The sequence below is a fragment of the Mus caroli genome, unplaced genomic scaffold (assembly GCF_978045245.1).
Source record: "Mus caroli unplaced genomic scaffold, Mus_caroli_1 scaffold_1, whole genome shotgun sequence".
Taxonomy (NCBI): Eukaryota; Metazoa; Chordata; class Mammalia; order Rodentia; family Muridae; genus Mus; species Mus caroli.
The window spans coordinates 136,032,996-136,052,088 of NW_028227256.1; the positions used below are offsets into that span (position 1 = coordinate 136,032,996).

The 19,093-nt window shown below is 38.2% G+C and overlaps 1 protein-coding gene across 1 annotated transcript in view; it reads right to left on the reverse strand.

Moving 5' to 3' along the window:
- Positions 1-18,544, reverse strand: part of Crb1 (crumbs cell polarity complex component 1) — a 204,113-nt gene extending 185,569 nt beyond the window's left edge. Inside the window, exon 1 of the mRNA XM_021170879.2 lies at positions 18,475-18,544. Within this exon, the coding sequence (XP_021026538.1) occupies positions 18,475-18,544 (70 nt within the window). The remainder of the gene's footprint in view (positions 1-18,474) is intronic.
- Between the last annotated feature and the right edge of the window lie 549 nt (positions 18,545-19,093).

Sequence of the window (19,093 nt, forward strand, 5' to 3'; positions counted from 1 at the left end):
GGAAAGGGTGAGAGAGAAAATATAGAGGGAGAGCAAAAATAATGGCCATTGAGGACTCATATGGAAACCCAATATAGTAGAAGATTCCTAAAACATGTACATATATGAAGGTGATAAAAATGAATCATCAAATAAAAAGAAGAAGGAGCTCCAACTGGGCATCTTTTGTTACCACATAAAGCTTCCAGTACCAGGAATGGGTTACACCTAGTTGAGTTGTTGGCCAAAACTGCCCCATGGGAACACCCAAATAATTCTGACTATTGGTAAGGCTATTGATTACACTGTACAAACTGATGATAAAGGCCTATTGTTGAAGTAACACCCATAAAGCTGATTGAACATGGAAAAGTTGAGCTTGATCCTATCTACATCTTTCATCCCTAAGGACTAGAGTTCATGGTACTGGCCAGTACTTTGCATGCTATCCAAGAAGAAAGGTAAATACCAACCTAGCCCCAAATAGTTTAATCTACAAGAGTGGCATACCTGAAAGTTATACTAGCGTAGTAGTAGCACAAAAGTTTTGGAATATCTGATTGGATTTAAGGCCAACTCCATGGGATGGAACCCATTCATGACTGAGTTGTCAAGAGCCTGAGATGAGATAGGCTAGGGACCTAGCAGAAAACCAAATACTACAGTTCTACTAAAGGAATGTGGCAATAAAATGAGTCCTAATGACATTCTTCTGTACTCATAGAGCAATGTTTTGCTCAACTGTCATCAGAGCAAACTACTCATTCCCACTGTGGTTGATAACAACAAATACAGAGGCCCATAGCTGAAAAAATGTACAGAAAGTCATAAACCTTGGAAAACTCAGTCCTAAATGGGATGCCACATTAAATTCTTCCCTAACGGCCTCTTGGATCTGAAGAAGAAGAGGCAGAAAGATTGTAAGAGCCAGAGGGGACAGAGCAAGACCTTCTAAGCATAGGACAGAGGCACACATGAACTCTCAAAGGTTGAAGCAACATGTCCCAAACTGGCACTGGTCAGAGCCAGATGAGATCCCAGTGCTAAGAGAAGAAGGTGACAAATGTCCCACCCCTAACCCAGAAGCTCTCTCCAACTGCTAAACTCTTGTAAAGGAAAGGTTGTTTTCTCTAGTGGAGTCTCACTGAGTATATAAACCACTCTGAAAATTAGGCCCCGAATTCAATGTAATTTGAAGATTCTTTGTCTCACAGTGTTTTGTCATGGCTTAAAAAAAATAACCTTACAGGTCCTATGTATAGGTATGATTCCCAACATTGTGTTTTTATGGGATGTGTGTATGTGAATGTGTGGTCACTGTGTTTGTGTTTCTTGAATTTTTTGTTTTTGTTTGTTATATAATATTTTTGTTTGTTTATCTTATTATTTTGCTTTTTTTTTTTTTTTTTTTTTTGGTTTTTTGAGACAGGGTTTCTCTGTGTAGCCCTGGCTGTCCTGGAATTCACTCTGTAGACCAGGCTGGCCTCAAACTCAGAAATCCTCCTGCCCCTGCCTCCCGAGTGCTGGGATTAAAGGCGTGCGCCACCACGCCCGGCTTTATTTTGCTTTTTAGATGTTGGTGTGCATTTTAATGAGAAAGAGAAAGGCGGGTATTTGGGTGGGTATGGGAGAGGGGAGGATCTGGAAGGAGTTGGGGGAAAATATAATCTGAATATATTGTATGAAAAAAATCTATTTTCAATAAAAAATAGTTCCAGTTGGCAGATAAATATTAAATAGGTGTTACAGTATCACGTGACTTCTTTATATTTTATCGAAACATGGAATGACTGACCTGAGATTTGGCAACCTATGTGGGAGTCTATGATTCAAAGACAGATTCTCCTTTTCTTGGAAGCCACTGACCACCTGTTGTTTTTCAACTTGTTGGGTAAAACCATGTGGTGTTTCCCGTGCTTGTTGGTATGTCAACTGGTGATGTCAGTATGCTGCTTTTGCTCAGGCATCTACGCTGTTGCTAACATGCATGTTTCCCTGTCAGATCCTAGGGGACACTTCCTAGCCTCTAGCACTTACAATCTTTCTGTTCACTAGTCCGGATATTCCATGACTTTCTCTGAACTTTAAATGTAGGGGTTTCATTGCAGGTATACCAGTTAGAATTGGGCATTCTGGAGTCATTTATTCTCTGCATTTTGACCAGATAATAATCTTCATCTGGACACTTCTACATGCAAACACTGCTACATGGACTCCATATGCACATGCATGCATTGTGTGGGTGTGGGCATGTGCATTTGCTACTGTGCATGCATATTTATGTGTGGCAATAATAATTATAGATAAGATCCTGAATTTGGGACAGCAAGGAAGATAGGAAACGAGGTAGAGTTGGGTTGGGAGTGACATAGGTAATGTTCATTTACAAAGCTCTCAAAAATATACAATTACTTGTATAAAGTAGCATGGTTTACAACATCTAACTTTTGATTCTGTTTTATTGTCAGCTTAACTAGGACAAGAAATGTTATTCTCAGAGTCCTAGTTCTATTGTAGACAACCTTAGGCTGATAATACCTATCTACCCATCCTACCACATTTAATGGGTTATGCAAGAATAAACCAGTTGAAAGGTTATTTAAACACCAAAAACTCTCTATAACAATGGGACTGTTATAGTCATTTAACATTCTACTAGTAAGGATCATAATTCTTCATGGTAAAAATTAACAGAAAATAAACACACACACACACACACACACACACTCCAGGTCTTTTCATTGGGGTACTTAGCCCATTTGTTTGGATACAGTGTTCATCTTGGTCAACAGTTCATAGTGAAAAAATAGGACACTAGAAAGCAAGTAATGACACACAAAATGCTCAAGCTTAGTACAGCCTTACTGAAGATCAGAAATTTAGAGAGTGGTTGTGATGCTTTGTGAAAGTAGTTTAAATTAGTAAGAAGTTGGGCATGGTACACAGGCACACCTATAACTGAGCACCAGGAGACAAAGACCTGAGGATTGAGTTCAAGAGTGCCTTGGTCTCAATAACCCAACATTAACACAGAGTCACAACAAAGCATATTCTCCTACCTCAATTTCATTAAAGAGTTCTGTTCTGATTTTAACTGGGTGTCATTTTCTAATACTACAAGATCTTAATTTGACTAGGCATAAAGCAGCTCTTTTCCCCTAAGTTACTATAAATATGTTCCATGAAAAATTTCCGTGTGTGTGTGTGTGTGTGTGTGTCTTGGCCTGTGTTGCGAGTATACTTCTCTGGCTGACTTCATCCTGTGTTCTGGATTCCTTCTGCTAATCAGCCTGATTAGCATCCTCCGTACTCCCCTTGTGCGCTTACCTCCCAGGTTTCAGCCACTTTAAACTCTTTACATGGCTGAATTTTTGCTTAATATGGAGGTTTAAAAATATAGCACGCCATAGTCTATTTTAATTTGGTATTTTTCCACTCAAGATTGTTTATTTTAATTCATGCACATAGTTGTATATGCCACTAGCCCAGTTATATTCCAATCATCTGTTATATCATAGTGAGGCTCACACTGATCTTCAATACGACAGAACTTCAGTCAGTACTATTCTAGGTACACTAGGACTCAAGAAGAAGTCAGCTTGGTTTCCTCAATTGTCTGTCACACTTAATCCATCACTTCACCATGTTTAACTGGCTATCATATATATCAATTAATAAATATCAATCAATTAATAAACATTAAAGAAGAAGGGTAACTAAAATACAGATACTTAAACATATAGCAGCAATTAAATACACAGTGCTGAACACACAAAAGATTGGAGTTGAACTATTCTATTCTAGAGAAATAAGAGTGGGTGAAGCTGTCATGATGAGGCCTGCTACACAGGTAGTCCTTGAGACCATTCCAAAACTTAAATCCAATTTTTTATATATAAATTATATATATATATTTATATATATATATATATATATATATATATATATATATATATGCCATCGCTGTCCCCAGAGACACCAGAAGAGGGCATCAGATCCCATTCTAGGTGGTTATGAGCCGCCATATGGTTTCTGGGAATTGAACTCAGGACCTCTGGAAGAACAGTCAGTGCTCTTAATCACTGAGCCATCTCTCCAGCCTCCAAATTTAGATTTTGAATTAAGGTAATTTGTTTAAATTAAATTATTTAAATCTAAATGTATCCTTGCTTCCGTGTCTATGAGACAGTACTCCTTAGCCCTAGATGGCTTATGCAGACTGATGGACAGGCTTTAAATTTGTATTTACTTATTTATTTATTGGGAGCATGCACAGAGAGGTCAGAGAACAATCTGCCAGGGGCAGTTCTATCCTTCCACCACGGGAGGCTTAGGCATGTAGCACAGTTCTGTAGCCCCAATGGTATCTTTTTCAAATAAGCCATCTCACTGGCCAACGAATGTCACAGCACTCTCTGTATTCCTTCTGACCTTTGCTCTTGCCTTTAGCTGGGGATATGGTACGCTGGCTTTTAGCTTTGGTTGTCAATAACTCAGACATTGGGGACTCCAATGACACAATACAGTAAGCCAACTACAGTCTAGGGGGGAAAAGTCTGTATTCATAAGTCATTGCAAAAAGTACCCTATTGCCTGCTGGAAAGTGGAATGATTTGTGAGAATTTCAAGCATACCAGTCTCACCTCATGAAAGCATCACAAAGACTAATGAAGACTCAAGCAAAGCCTTGACCTAAGCACAGTCCTTCCAGAATACAGGCAAGAGAGGAAAGGTTAGCATTTAATGAAAGTTGTTATAGTTTCTATATATGGATAGGTATACAGATACATAGACAGATGTGTATATGTGATGCAGTTGGGGATAATTGCTATCTAAAGTTTAATGAACAATGACAAACTTTACAAGAATGTGCTATGTTTTACACTATGCATGACAACTAAGAACTCTAGGAACTAAAATAAACTATACAACTCTCTGAAAATAGAAATAAAATCTCTAGATAATTCTGCCCTTCCTTCAGAAAAACAGTACTATAATTAATGTCCAACAACGTTATGAACTTTTGGTGAGTAATTTGAGATAACAATCAATTGAATAAAATTATGTCATATAATTTGAAGCTACTTTGAGTGGGATATTTCTTCAATGTTCATAAACAATAAATAAGGTACTCAATTAATATTAAAAATGAAGATAATGTCTATATATTAAATTCTATAATACAATTAAAATCTAGAATGAATTTGTAAAGTCTTATGTTTCTTACCTCACATTAATAAAGGCAGACATGTCCACTCCCTGCAAATCTCAATGTTTTTATTATCAACATATGAGTTTGATAGAATTTGTATGATTAGTGTTAAGAAATAAATAATTTTGTATGAATGTATGGGTGTTACTAACTGAAGTTCAGTATTAAGATATGAGGACACTCTATCTCCTGTAATTATTATTTTTATGTTTTAGAGTTAATTAAGTGGGATATCATAGAAGTTAATACTTTGCAGTAATCTACAAAACTGAAAACAGTGTAAAAACATAGGATAAAGTACACTTAGGTTTCATTTCTCATTTGAAAAATATTTATTTTAAACAAGAATGTGAGTTCATTTCAATTAAAACAGATTTATGTTTATTACCAAAGAACCAGAGACAAGGAAACAATTCCCTCAGGTGTCATTTCAACAGATATTCTTACTTTAATGAATATATAGTTTACTTATATTTTAGTGAATAGGCTTGCTTGTATAGAATTAAAATTCTCTTAAAAATAAAGAAAGAAATTAAAGACTTTTTAGAATTTAATGAAAATGAAGACACATCATGCCGAAACTTATGGGACACAATGAAAGCAGTGGTAAGAGCTCTAAGTGTCTCCAAAAAGAAACTGGAGCAAGCTTACACTAACAGCTTGACAGCACACCTGAAAGCTCTAGAACTAAAAGAAGCAAATATACTCAACAGGAATAGATGGCAGGAAAGAATCAAACTCAGGGTTGAAATCAACCAAATAGAAACAAAAAGAACTATACACAGAATCAACAAAACTAGGAGCTGTTCTTTGAGAAAATCAACAAGATAGATCAACGCTTAGCCAGACTTACCAGAGGCCAGAGGCAGTATCTAAATTAGAGTTTAATGAAAATGAAGCCACAACATACCCAAACTTATGGGACACAATGAAAAGGAAAACCCATAGCTCTGAGTGCCTCCAAAAAGAAACTAGAGAGAGCATACACTAGCAGCTTGACAGCACACCTCAAAGCTCTAGAACAAAAGGAAGCAAATTCACCCAAGAGGAGTAGAAAGCAGGAAATAATCAAACTCAGGGGTGAAATCAACCAAGTGGAAACAAAAAGAACTATTCAAAGAATCAACCAAACCAGGAGCTGGTTCTTTGAGAAAATCAACAAGATAGATAAACCCTTAGCCAGACTAACCAGAGGGCACAGAGACAATATCCAAATTAGTAAAATCAGAAATGAAAAGGGAGACATAACATCAGAAACCATGGAAATTCAAAAAATCATCAGATCCTACTACAAAAGTTTATACTCAACAAAATTGGAATATCTGGAAGAAATGGGCCATTTTCTAGACACATACCAGGTGCCAAAGTTAAAACAGGATCAGATAAACCATCTAAACAGTTCCATAACCCCTAAAGAGAAAGAAACAGTCATTAATAGTCTCCCAACCAAACCAAACCAAAACAGGACCAGACGGGTTTAGTGGAGAATTCTATCAGACCTTTAAAAAAGATCTAATACCAATACTCTTCAAAGTATTCCATAAAATATAAACAGAAGGAACACTACCCAATTTGTTCTATTAAGCCACAATTACACTTATACCTAAATCACAAAAGGACCAAACAAAGAAAGCAAACTTCAGACCAATCTCTCTTATGAACACTGATATAAAAATATTCAATAAAATTCTTGCCAACCGAATCCAAGAACACATCAAATGATCATTCACCATAACCAAGTAGACTTCATCCCAGGGATGCAGGGATGGTTCAATACACGGAAATCTATCAATGTAATCCACTACATAAACAAATTCAAGGAAAAAAAAACAACACAGGATCATTTCATTAGATGCTGAAAAGTTTTTGACAAAATTCAGCATCCCTTCATGTTAAAAGTCTTAGAAAGATCAGGAATTCAAGGCCCATACCTAAACATAGTAAAAGCAATGTACAACAAACCAGTAGCCAACATCAAACTAAGTGGAGAGAAACTTGAGGCAATCCCACTAAAATCAGAGACTAGACAAGGGTGCCCACTCTTTCCCTATCTATTTAATATAGTAATTGAAGTTCTAGTTAGAGCAATTAGAGAGCAAGAGAATGTCAAAGGGATACAAATTGCAAAGGAAGAAGTCAAAATATCAATATTTGCAGATGATATAATAGTATACTTAAGTGTACTATTAGTATTATTCTGGTGTACTTAAATTCCACCAGAAAACTCCTAAAGCTGATAAACAACTTCAGCAAAGTGGCTGGATATAAAATTAACTCAAACAAACCAGAAGCCAGACTCTACTCAAAGGATAAAAGGCTGAGAAATAAATTAGGGAAACAACATCCTTCACAAAGTCCAAATAATATTACATACTTTGGAGTGACTCTAACCAAGCAAGTGAAAGATCTGTATGACAAGAACTTCAATTCTCTAAAGAAAGAAATGGAAGAAGAGCTCAGAAAATGGAACGATCTCCCATGCTCATAGATTGGCAGGATTAATATAGTAAAAATGGCCATCTTACCAAAAGAAATCTAAAGATTCAATGCAATCCCCATCAAAATTCCAAATCAATTCTTCATAGAGTTAGAAAGAGAAATTTGCAAATTCATTTGGAAAAACAAAAAAACCCAGGATAGCAAAAAATAATAATAATAATAATTCTCAACAATAAAAGAACATCTGGGGGAATCACCATCCCTGACCTCAAGCTGTATTACAGAGCAATAGTGATAAAACCTGCATGGTATGGGTACAGAGACAGGAACGACGATTGATGGGATAGAATTGAAGACTCAGAAATGAATCCACACACCTATGGTCACTTGGTAATTAACAAAGGAGTTAAAACCATCCAGTGGAAAAAAGACAGCATTTTTAACAAATGGTGCTGGTTCAACTGGCGGTCAGCATGTGGAAAAGTGCAAATCGACCCATTCTTTTTTTTTTTTTAAATATTTATTTATTTATTATATGTAAGTACACTGTAGATGTCTTCAGACACTCCAGAAGAGGGAGCCAGATCTTGTTGCAGATTGTTGTGAGCCACCATGTGGTTGCTGGGATTTGAAGTCTGGACCTTCGGAAGAGCAGTCGGGTGCTCTTACCCACTGAGCCATCTTACCAGCCCAAATCAACCCATTCTTATCTCCTTGTATAATACTCAAGTCCAAGTGGATCAAGGCCCTCCACATAAAACCAGATACACTGAAACTTATAGAGGAGAAAATGGGGGAGAGCCTCGAACACATGGGCACAGGGGGACATCTCCTGAACAGAACACCAATGGCTTATGCTCTAAGATCAAGAATCGAAAAATGGGACCTTATAAAATTGCAAAGCTTATGTAAGACAAAGGACACTGTCAAGAAGACAAAACGGCAACCAACAGATTGGTAACATATCTTTACCAATCATATATCTGATAGAAGGCTAATACCCAATATATATAAAGAACTCATGAAGTTATACTCCCAAGAATCAAATAACCCTATTGAAAAATGGGATACAGATCTAAACAAAGAATTTTCAACAAGAATATCCAATGGCTGAGAAGCACTTAAAGAAATGTTCAACATCCCTAGTCATCAGAGAAATGCAAATCAAAACAACCCTGAGATTCCACCTCATACCAGTCAGAGTGGCTAAAATCAAAACCTCAGGTGACAGCAGATGCTGGCAAGAATGTGGAGAAAAAGGAACACTCCTCCATTGCTGGTGTGATTGCAAGCCGGTACAACCACTCTGGAAATCAGTTTGGCAGTTCCTCAGAAAACTGAACATAATACTACCTGAGGACCCACAAATTCCACTCCTGGGCATATACCCAGAAGATGCTCCAACATGTAATAAGGACACATGCTCAACTATGTTCATAGCAGCCTTATTTATAATTGACAGAAGTTGGAAAGTACCCAGATGCCCTTCAACAGAGGAATAGATACAGAAAATGTGGTACATTTACACAATGGAGTACTACTCAGCTACTAAAAACGATGAATTCATAACATTCTTAGGCAAATGGATCAAACTAGAAAATATCATCCTGAGTGAGATAACCAAATCACAAAAAAACACACATTATCTGCACTCACTAATAAGTGGATATTAGCCCCAAAGCTCCAAATTCTAAAGATACAATTCACAGACCACATGAGGCTCAAGAAGAAGGAAAACAAAATACTTACAGAAGCAAATATGGAGATAACGTATAGAGCAGAGACTGAAGGAAAGGTCATCCAGAGACTTTCCCACATGGGGATTCATCCCATATACAGTTTCTAAGCCCAAACACTATTGTAGATGCCAAGAAGTGCTTGCAGACAGGAGCCTGATACAGCTGTCTCCTGAGAGGTTCTGCCAGAGCCTTACAAATACAGAGGTGGATGCTCACAGCCAACCACTGGACTGAGCACGGGGTTTCCAATCAAAGAGTTAAAGAAAGGACTGAAGGAGTTGAAGCGGGTTGCCACCCCATAGGAAGAACAACAATATCAACCCACCAGATCCCCCAGAGCTCCCAGGGACTAAGCCATCAACCAAGGAGTACAGCTGCATATGTAGCTGAGGATGGCCCTGTTAGGCATCAATGGGAGGAGAGGTCCTTGGTCCTATGAAGGCTAAATAGATGCCCCAATATAGGGGAATCAAGGGTGGGAAGGTGGGAGTGGGTGGGTGAATGGAGAAACACCCTCATAGAAGCAGGGGGAGGGAGTATGGGAGGGGGTTTCTGAGAGGCAGGGAAACTGGGAAAGGGGATAACATTTGAAAGGTAAATAAAGAAAATATCCAATAAAAAAATAAAATACTCTTAAAACAAAGTCATGAATAAAACAAAAATCATTGGAAAATGTAAGTGAAGAAAAGCAGGTTAGCAAGTAACACAGAGAAGCGCTGACATGAACACGAGGTCCATGTGTATTAGCCTGGTGTCCTGACAGAAGAGAGAAGGAGGGCAAATTCATTTGCTCACTAGAAGATTGCCGAGTAATCTGCATGAAGAGCTAGAAGGACTTAAAGGGAGCATCTTGGAAGAAAGTGTTTCCATTAGCAGACATAAAAGAACAAGGATCCAGCGAATGGTCACCTGGATTTTACACATATGTTTCCTAAGAAATCACCAGAACTCTGCACCCATTTGCTGTGTCTGTACAAACTGAGATGCCCCTCTCTCTAACACACACACACACACACACACACACACACACACACACACACACACACACACACACGAGATGGGGACAGGAAGAGGCACACCATACCAGGAAGGAGTATAAAACCTAATTCTGAGCCAAATGCCAAATGCACTTAAAAATACTTGTAGAATAATTTTCATGACCACAACATAAAATATATTTCAAAATTTTACACTAAGAAAAAAATTAAGAGGTCAATTTGTGTAATCAATATACAAAAGACTAAATGGCTAACCCTTGAGATACTGGACGGGCAAATACTCTTTTTATGTAATGAGAAAAGTAAGTATGACAAGAAAGCATATATAATATCTATATTTTATAAGCATAGCTGAGTGATATGTAAACACATCGAATAAGATATTTAGTACATATAAAATATAAACTGTGTAAAAATGAAGATTTTCATTTTTAAACAAATGTAAATTATAATTCAGGTATATGGTAGTTCACAAAGATAAATAAGCGTATTTTGTGTTGTGATTTGTGTGTATGTGTGTGTATCAGATGTGGTGCCTGTGTGTGTACCATGTTGTGTGCATACAAAGTATAGAGGACAAAGTTAGGTACCTTCACCTTGCTTTTTGAGACAGGCTCTCTCACTCTCCCTAGAGTTATTGGCTAGAAGAGTTGGGTGATAAACTCTTGAGGATCCTGCTTCCTCTGCCTTTCCCTTTTTAGAGTTACAGCCATGTCCACTGTCACATGGGTACTAGAGAACTCAATGAGATCCACCGGCGCAGCAAACACTATCCCCCCAGATATAGGTATGATTTCAAAGGCAAGCATCAGTTATAAAGGAAACATGTAGCCACTAAACTTCAAACCTCAGGTAATAAATTAAGGAACACACTAAATTGCTGAAAAATTAGAGAACATATAAGCAAGTCAAGTCAACAAAAGAGAGAGAGAGTAGGAGCCCAAATATTCTAAGGTGAGCTCCAAGAGAGACTGAAGGAAGCAACTAGGACTTGACCTAAAACCACGTGATCTGCGAAATGTCAAACTAGAGGGGTTCCAAGAGTTTTGACTGTCATAGGTAAACTTAGAGAGATATATACAGATAGATATCATAGCAGTCAAAACCGCATTTACTTAAAAGGGAAATTTTTGATTGTGCATAAATAAATTCACTAATTTTGCATAACTAATAACAAAATGTTTCCTAGGAACATTACATAACAGGCACTCAGCTTGATTTTAAAGACAAGCTTGCTAATGGGAAAAAACAGAGAGCTGTGGAACGGCAGCCACCTGTGAGATGAATTCTAGCTGAGAAGATCTGCAGTCCAGTTCTAGCACACACCACTGCCCATCAGAATAAATAATAAATGGCTTTGAGAATTAGAATTTTTTACAATATCTGGGTTGTGAAAACCATTTATCCCTAAAGCTCACGGCCTTTGGAGTCACATAGGAAATTATCCATTAAATGTATAAAGCATCGTGGAATTTGAAAGTTGACTCATAACACATGCTGCTGGTGACGAATACGTGACACATAATCTTTAATACTTTAGCTTGAGCAATGGATTGCTCCCTACAGGTGGAACCTAGTCACAAAATTGACTCACGACTTTTCCACTGAATCCCTCCTATCAATTGAATGATTTCAGTTGCCTATTATGTTCATGTAAATGCTTCCCTTCGTAAAGCCAGAAGTCTGTTATCGACTCCTCATACTTATTGATACCAGGGAACTGGGATCAAGGGGACCAAAGTTTTAAATAGTTCAATCTACCACTGTTTAGAAAGCTTATATGGCATTTAAATTGACACTCCCAAATTCTGACGGCATGAATAATGGCTGTGTGAAAACTATTCATATTTAAGAAAAAAGAGATCCCTGCCATTAGCTGTGCCAGCTGGGAGCATGCAGGGTGCTTGCTTCTTCCTGGTGGGTGTTTCAGACTTCCAGGCCTTCACTGGCACCCATCACCAGGTGGCTGTAATGGCCTCACAGGGATGGTGGTAATGGCCTCACAAGGATGGCTGTAATGGTCTTAGCCATGATGCTTTCAGAGTTGTCTCCCTATTAATAACCCCAAGATATGGTTTTCCATGTTCTGCCTGGGCTACTCTTCCTCCAACTGGCCAGCCTTCATGGCCTGTTCTCAGAATCCCTTGCCTCATGGTGTCTTCTCCTTTCTCCTTACTCTTTCCTCTCTTTCCTCCTCATGCTCTCTGCCTCAGACACCTAGCCTGGGAAACTGAAGCTCTGCCTACCTCTTTTCTGTCCAGCTATAGGCTGTAGGAATCTTTACTCAAACAACCATTAAAAATGAAGGAGCAAGGTTAGATAGCATCACTTGGCTTATATGAGAATATTCTTCCTGGGGGCAACCAGATTTTGGAGAGCCAGTATTTAGCATTACAGTATAAAGCAACAGTCCAAACCTCAACAAGTAAGGCTAGAAAATATTTTATTTCTATACTTATTAGGTTTATAAGATTAATTCTTTAATTATTTCATGATTACTTTAGGAGAAATTACAGAATTAAAATCAACTATCATAACAGGAAAGAGTTAGCTGAAAATATAGGCATATGTAAAATCAAATTAACAAATTATCTGCATGAAAAAGTTACTGGTGCTATCCCCAGCTGCTTTTACAAGCGGCAGTGCTTAATTTGTTAATACACATTTGCTTGTCTGGAGCTGGTCTTTGGCAAAGCAATGCGAACTGTACTGAGAGAATAAATCATAAACTCCGCCTCATTAGCATCCTGCTCTTTCCAATTTGCCTGAGTGAAGTTATGTAAACGTTTCGATGATTTTGAATCCAGAGAAAAGAGTCACTCATCTGGAAATTAGTACGACAATGTGAAGAACCAAAAAGATGATGATAACAAGGTCAGCAGAGGCCACACACCAGCAGCTCCAGTTTTGCAGATTTCACTCACAGGGCTGAGGCGTCAGTTAAATTTGTGAATGTTTTTTTAAACTCAGAGTAGCATAAAGAAGAAATAGACACCTGATTATCTGGGACCCAGTTTTTCTTTAAACAAATTCTCCCAAATCCTGCGAAGATGATATTTGTAGTTATCTCCACGCTAGCTGATTTCTTGCTAACAGTGTCAGGCTGCACATATCAGCCTGCACAAGTCCTGATCATTTATGTTTTGGCTTTTGAGAGCTTGCATGTTTCTTAGACCTAGATAGATCAAAGATTGAAAATCTCGTTTGAGTCACTTTATAGCTGTGTTTTGAGTATACCCTTTAATCTATCTTACTTTACTAGTATACACTAGTGAGTTTACTCTACTCTACTACTCTACTACTCTAATACACTAGTATTACTAGTGAGTTTAATAATGGCTACTATGTAGGGCTTTTTAAACTTGAAGATACTATAAGTAACAGCACTGGTACCTACACTAGTATCCTCTCTTTCCATCAGTCCACTCAAATTGAGCAGAACATGCAGCAATCTCTCAAAGTCTATAGGCATGCTCCTGCCTCAAGACTTCTGCATTAGATATATTCTACAGAAAAAAAAAGTTATTCATTATAAATCCCATAGTTCTCTTTTTTTTATCTCATTCTTTGTTTTTCTCCACTGAGATGTACCACTAGCTTATAAGTACACATTTTCCTTATTTAGTTAGTGTAGTGGGTTTGGTCTAATGCTGCTTGTATTATGTTAATTTGGGTCCCTAAAATTGTTTGCTTAAGAATCTGCAAGTCCATATGTAAGACATTGAGCGTTGCTCCTAGTTGTTCCTGATTGGTAAATAAACTTGCCAGCAGCCAATGGCTGAGCAGGACAGACAGAGGTGGGAATTTGGGGATTTCCAGGCTATGGAGGAAGGAAGAAGGAGATCCATCATGCCAGAAGGAAAGGAAAAATTTCACACCTAAGAAGGTGCAGGACAGAGAGCATAGCCACCATGTAGGAGCCAGAGAAGAGTGGCACCAAGAGGGCTGCCCAACTGGGTCCAGGGCAGCAAAGATGGAATATAGATTTTAGTATGTAATAATTAGAGAATGTTGAAGAGATTAGCCACATAGAGATTAGAAAATGGCCTAGCCATTGAGCTGTTTAAAGCACATCAAAATATAAAGAGAGAGAGAGAGAGAGAGAGAGAGAGAGAGAGAGAGAGAGAGAGAGAGAAAGAGAGAGAGAGAGAGAGAGTAAGTATTCGGGAACTCAGAACATTGGGGCAAGTATCAAGAAACACACTGCTGCCATGGCTGGGATCAATATAAATATTTAATTGGTTACTGCAGCAAGCTAGTTTTTGTTGTCTATCCTAGTGAAGAAAATATAAATTTCACAACTTTAGAGATTGAGGGTCTTTTTATTCAATATATTTCAAAAGAGATGTTTGGTCTCAACGACTTGACCTCAACTATTTAACATGTAAATCAGTAGACTAAGAAGTGACTAATGAAGTTTCATAATCTAGCAACTAGCCCATCTGGAAGCTAAGGACAAGCAACCTTAGCTCCATGTCCAATAACCATGAACAAAACACTCATGACTCCTACAGCCAACCAACAGCCTCATGGGAAAGCATAAATACATCAAAAATGCACTGAGTTTACAGTTTAGTATGTGACATAGAACAAAACAGTTAAGAGCAATGTAAGCAGCAATAGTAAAGCTAAATCTAGCGTGATGGAGCAGTGGTGTAAAAAAGGGACATCTTTTTGCTGAAAGAACAAAACTGGCTGTCTTGGAAACTTCCTAAGAATCAGCAAGAAAACTGAAAAGAGAATCAAACATCCTTGCTGGCCTTGCCCACTCAACAGCCAACTTTGAAACTATATCATCATAAATGGTCATCATTGAAAACCACTAACGATGAAGAAAGCAAGAAAAATCTGGTCTGCTTATGATGAGTGTACGAAAAGAGAAATGAAAATGAATTCTGCATTGTTGTGGGAAGCAATGGGTGGCTTGTACAAAGTAAAACTTACTATAAATGGAGGAGGGAATTACTTAGGTATGAAGAAGCCGCAGCTCCTCTCCCACGGGCATTATGGTGAGCACTGTGACACACACTGCGCCACTCTCCCACGGGCATTATTGTAAGCACCGTGACATACACTGCTTTATGAGCATCCAACTTATCAAAATTCTAAATCTTCCGCAAGTGTAGAATTTTAAAGCATAAGTGGCTATTCCATAGTAAATTACATCAGGCCTCTCCGATCTTTTGAGAAAATTCAATTATTTCTTAATAATAGCGCTAAGGTTGAATAAATCAGACCATGTCCTATCTTCGTAGACCCTATTTATCCTTTAGGAAACACTCTTTATGAGGACTTTATTCAAATTCAGTTACTTAATAATTGCTAGCTTCCACAAGATGCTCCTTAAGCTTCTTTTATGTTGTGCCCATAATCCTAATAATGGTTTTCTCAAATTACATTCCTGTTATATGCACTGGTCATGCTCTGAATATAAATTAAAATAAGTCACATTAATCTAGACATGACTGCTGCATAGAGAAGATTCCATTTTTCTCTGAAGTTATAACAGAATAATGAAAAGGAGACACAAATTGTTATGTAATTGAAGGCTGCTTTAATATGGTAGCTTCTTAAAGGCCTCAATAGCAAGCTAATATCAAGGTCACAATAGTTATTAGAATGGGCTCCCATTATTTAATATAGCTACAAAATAATGGGCCACAGGAGAGTCTCACACCAATAAGATTCTCGCTTAATATGTCAGAAGCAAAATGAGAAGGCCCTACTCGAATTATTAAAGTACACCTGATCCTATATGTCTGAATAAACTTGGCAAGATTCTGGTACAGATATAAGAACAATTAAGAGAATAGATTCTTGAAGGCCCAGCTCAGGGAAATGGCTGCCTACCTACCAACTGAGGAGCAGGAAGTGGGTGTCCGACGTGGAAGTCTGTTTTAATATTCCTCGTGTTGTGTAGTCTTAACTGCAAGACGGGAAGAGAGGAGGGTGCTAAGAATGAACAGCATCTGTGTGACAAGGAGTCAAGCTACAACTCTACAAAAGTGATTTAATCTGGAGCCAGTAATAGCTCCTTTTTTTCTTACATTTAAAAGGATAAATTTCAAAATGTGAATAAAAACTAATATGATACTAGATTTCAAGTAGTAAGATACTAATCACTAAGTTTTCCTACATGCTCGTGGTGTTCTGAGCTGAGTGTATACTGTTACCACATGGGAATAGTACATGTCGGCTGAGAATACAGACTCTAGAGACAGACCTTCAGCAGAAAGATCAAAAGTTCAAGGCCCAACTTCACTACAAAGTGAGTTTAAGGCCATTTTGGAACTTAGTAAAACCCTGTTCAAAATTAAAAACTTGAAAGAGATGAGGAAGGAATTTAGTGGAAGAGCACCAGCTTAGCACTTATGGGATGCTTAGAGTTGATCTCTGGTATCACACAAAAAGGAAATTAATGTTAAATTTAATTTACTGGGTGCATTGGTGGTGCGTACCTGTAATCGCAGCACTGAGGAGGCTGAGGCTAGAGGTCACAAGTAAGAGGCTAGCCTGACCTATATAATGTGTTTGGATCCAAGCAGACCCAAGTCACTGACTGAAACTCTACTGCCCCAAATAGTGTAAACTAAATGTTCTGAGTACAAAGGCAACACTGTTACAAACTAGCAACAAATATAACACAGATAAAAGGCTCCCTGTCTGCTTAAAAGCTCAATAAAATGAAGCTTCAAATCTACTACTTTAAACAAACAAACAAACAAGGTTTGCTGAGGAATAAATGAAGTAGTTACAGATATGTGTTTCGAGTCTACTGGTAAAGTAAATGAAACAAAGAGAGTGTATGCTCCTATGCATGTTCTCTTTTACACAGTTACATGTTTGAGAAGTTACATATATGAGCTCTAAAGAACACTGTAGACAATTTAATGAGTGTTTCACAAAATGACAAAGTTCTTTGCCACAAAGAAAATGGCATCATTTTTTCACTTTATGTCTCCCTTCTGTGTGTATCCTCCCATTGTGTATATCAACGTAAGGTACCTCTCACCCACTGCATGTTACTTGGAACCCATTATAAGTTTGAAAGAGGATGAGCAATTTTAAAATTATAACTCTTTATCCAATACATCTCTGAATTTTTTTCCCTCCATGTGCTTTATGATGAGCGTTTTAGAATTTATTTGAAGTTTGATCTGGCTTTTCTGGCTGTTCCAGCTGCCTAGCAAGAGGACCTGTTTGTGTCTTCACCTAATCTCGGCTGTTTGTCCAGCTGTAAACCATACCAGTTAGAACCTCATAGCACTGTTGCAGTGACAGAACACGACCCAGATTACCCACCACTGTGTTGGTGCCAGTGGTCTCACACAAAGACAGCTGCTCCTTACTTTGTCCGTATTGATATTCAGATGCAACAGACGTAAATCACAGGGCCCCTCTGACAGGCACACACTCTCCTTGTCTTCTTTTTAAAGGAGTACAATAGCTATGGTCCTTCATAAACACACAGCTGGGGCCATTCTCCCTGATTCTTGGGACTGCCACAAACATAACAAGATTATCAGGGGTGGGGGTGGGGGGTGGCGTCACTCCAGTTTATATTTGGGGAAGTTTGTAAAAATGATGCCTTTGTTTATCAGGCAGAAGCACACAACTATATGGTTATTTCTCTAGTGCTGGGAAAAAGTACAGTTTTAACCATTCTCCTTTAGGAAGCCTTGAGACCGCCCCTCTGATTACAAAAACAAGTGTTGCAATGCAGAATTATTAACGTGTGGAAACAAATTCATAGCATATGAGAATAAGAGCCAAGATAACTTATTAGTAACATCTCTTTAACAAAGACCAACTATAAAGTGCCACAAACTATTTCATAAGTGTGCAAATACAAAAAAGAAAAAAGAATGAAGAAAAAAAAATCTGTTTCCTCCTGGCTATTTCATTCAGTTTTATGCTTTTCAGTCAACAGATAGCCTGAGAACCTATTTACCGTGAATCCTAAAACCTGGACCAAAAGTGCTGTCTTAACCATAAGAGCACTTACTAACACCTACAAGAAACAAACACACCCTTCCTTGGAACTATATACAAGAGATCTACTAAGCCAGGAAGAGAGGCAGGGCATTGCTAACTGGGGAGGGCTTACTCTTTATGCAGAGGAGCAGTGAGGAGCTGAGGTACAGGAAGAGAAGGTAGGCAGTTCTCTTGAGCTTCATGTTCTTACTTAGAGAACACCCTCTGAAGTGCTGCTGAAGCTATCCCTGTTAGGCTCTTGACTACTGTGTGGTTCAGAGAAGAGCAGGTGCCTCAGAGAGCCAGGATGCCATCTCTGTCCCACCCCTCTCAGGGCTCCTCCACAGACAGAGATTCAGAAAGCACTTCTGTTTCATAGCACCTTACAGGCACAGGAAGACGAGTAACCAGTCAATCCTGGAGCAGATTTTTCCAGCCTGGATTGGATTCGTGCCCCCCTCAGGCTTCTGTGAACAATGCCTCCTGGAAAGGCTTTATTTTAGGATAGGGTCCTTGATTGCTCCTAATAGAGAAATTAATTGCTTGTGACAGTATTGGCACGTGATTATTCTGGTGTGGCTACTTTTAAAGAAACACTATATTTTTTGTAAATTACATTCTCTTTCAAAACTCTGTTTACAGGTTAGTAACCTTTTCTGTTTCTAAACCCTACAATGACAGTTCAGTAGTGCTTTTGCTGTTGATAGGTTAGAAAAATTATAAGAAAAAATAAGCTATCACATAACATTGGC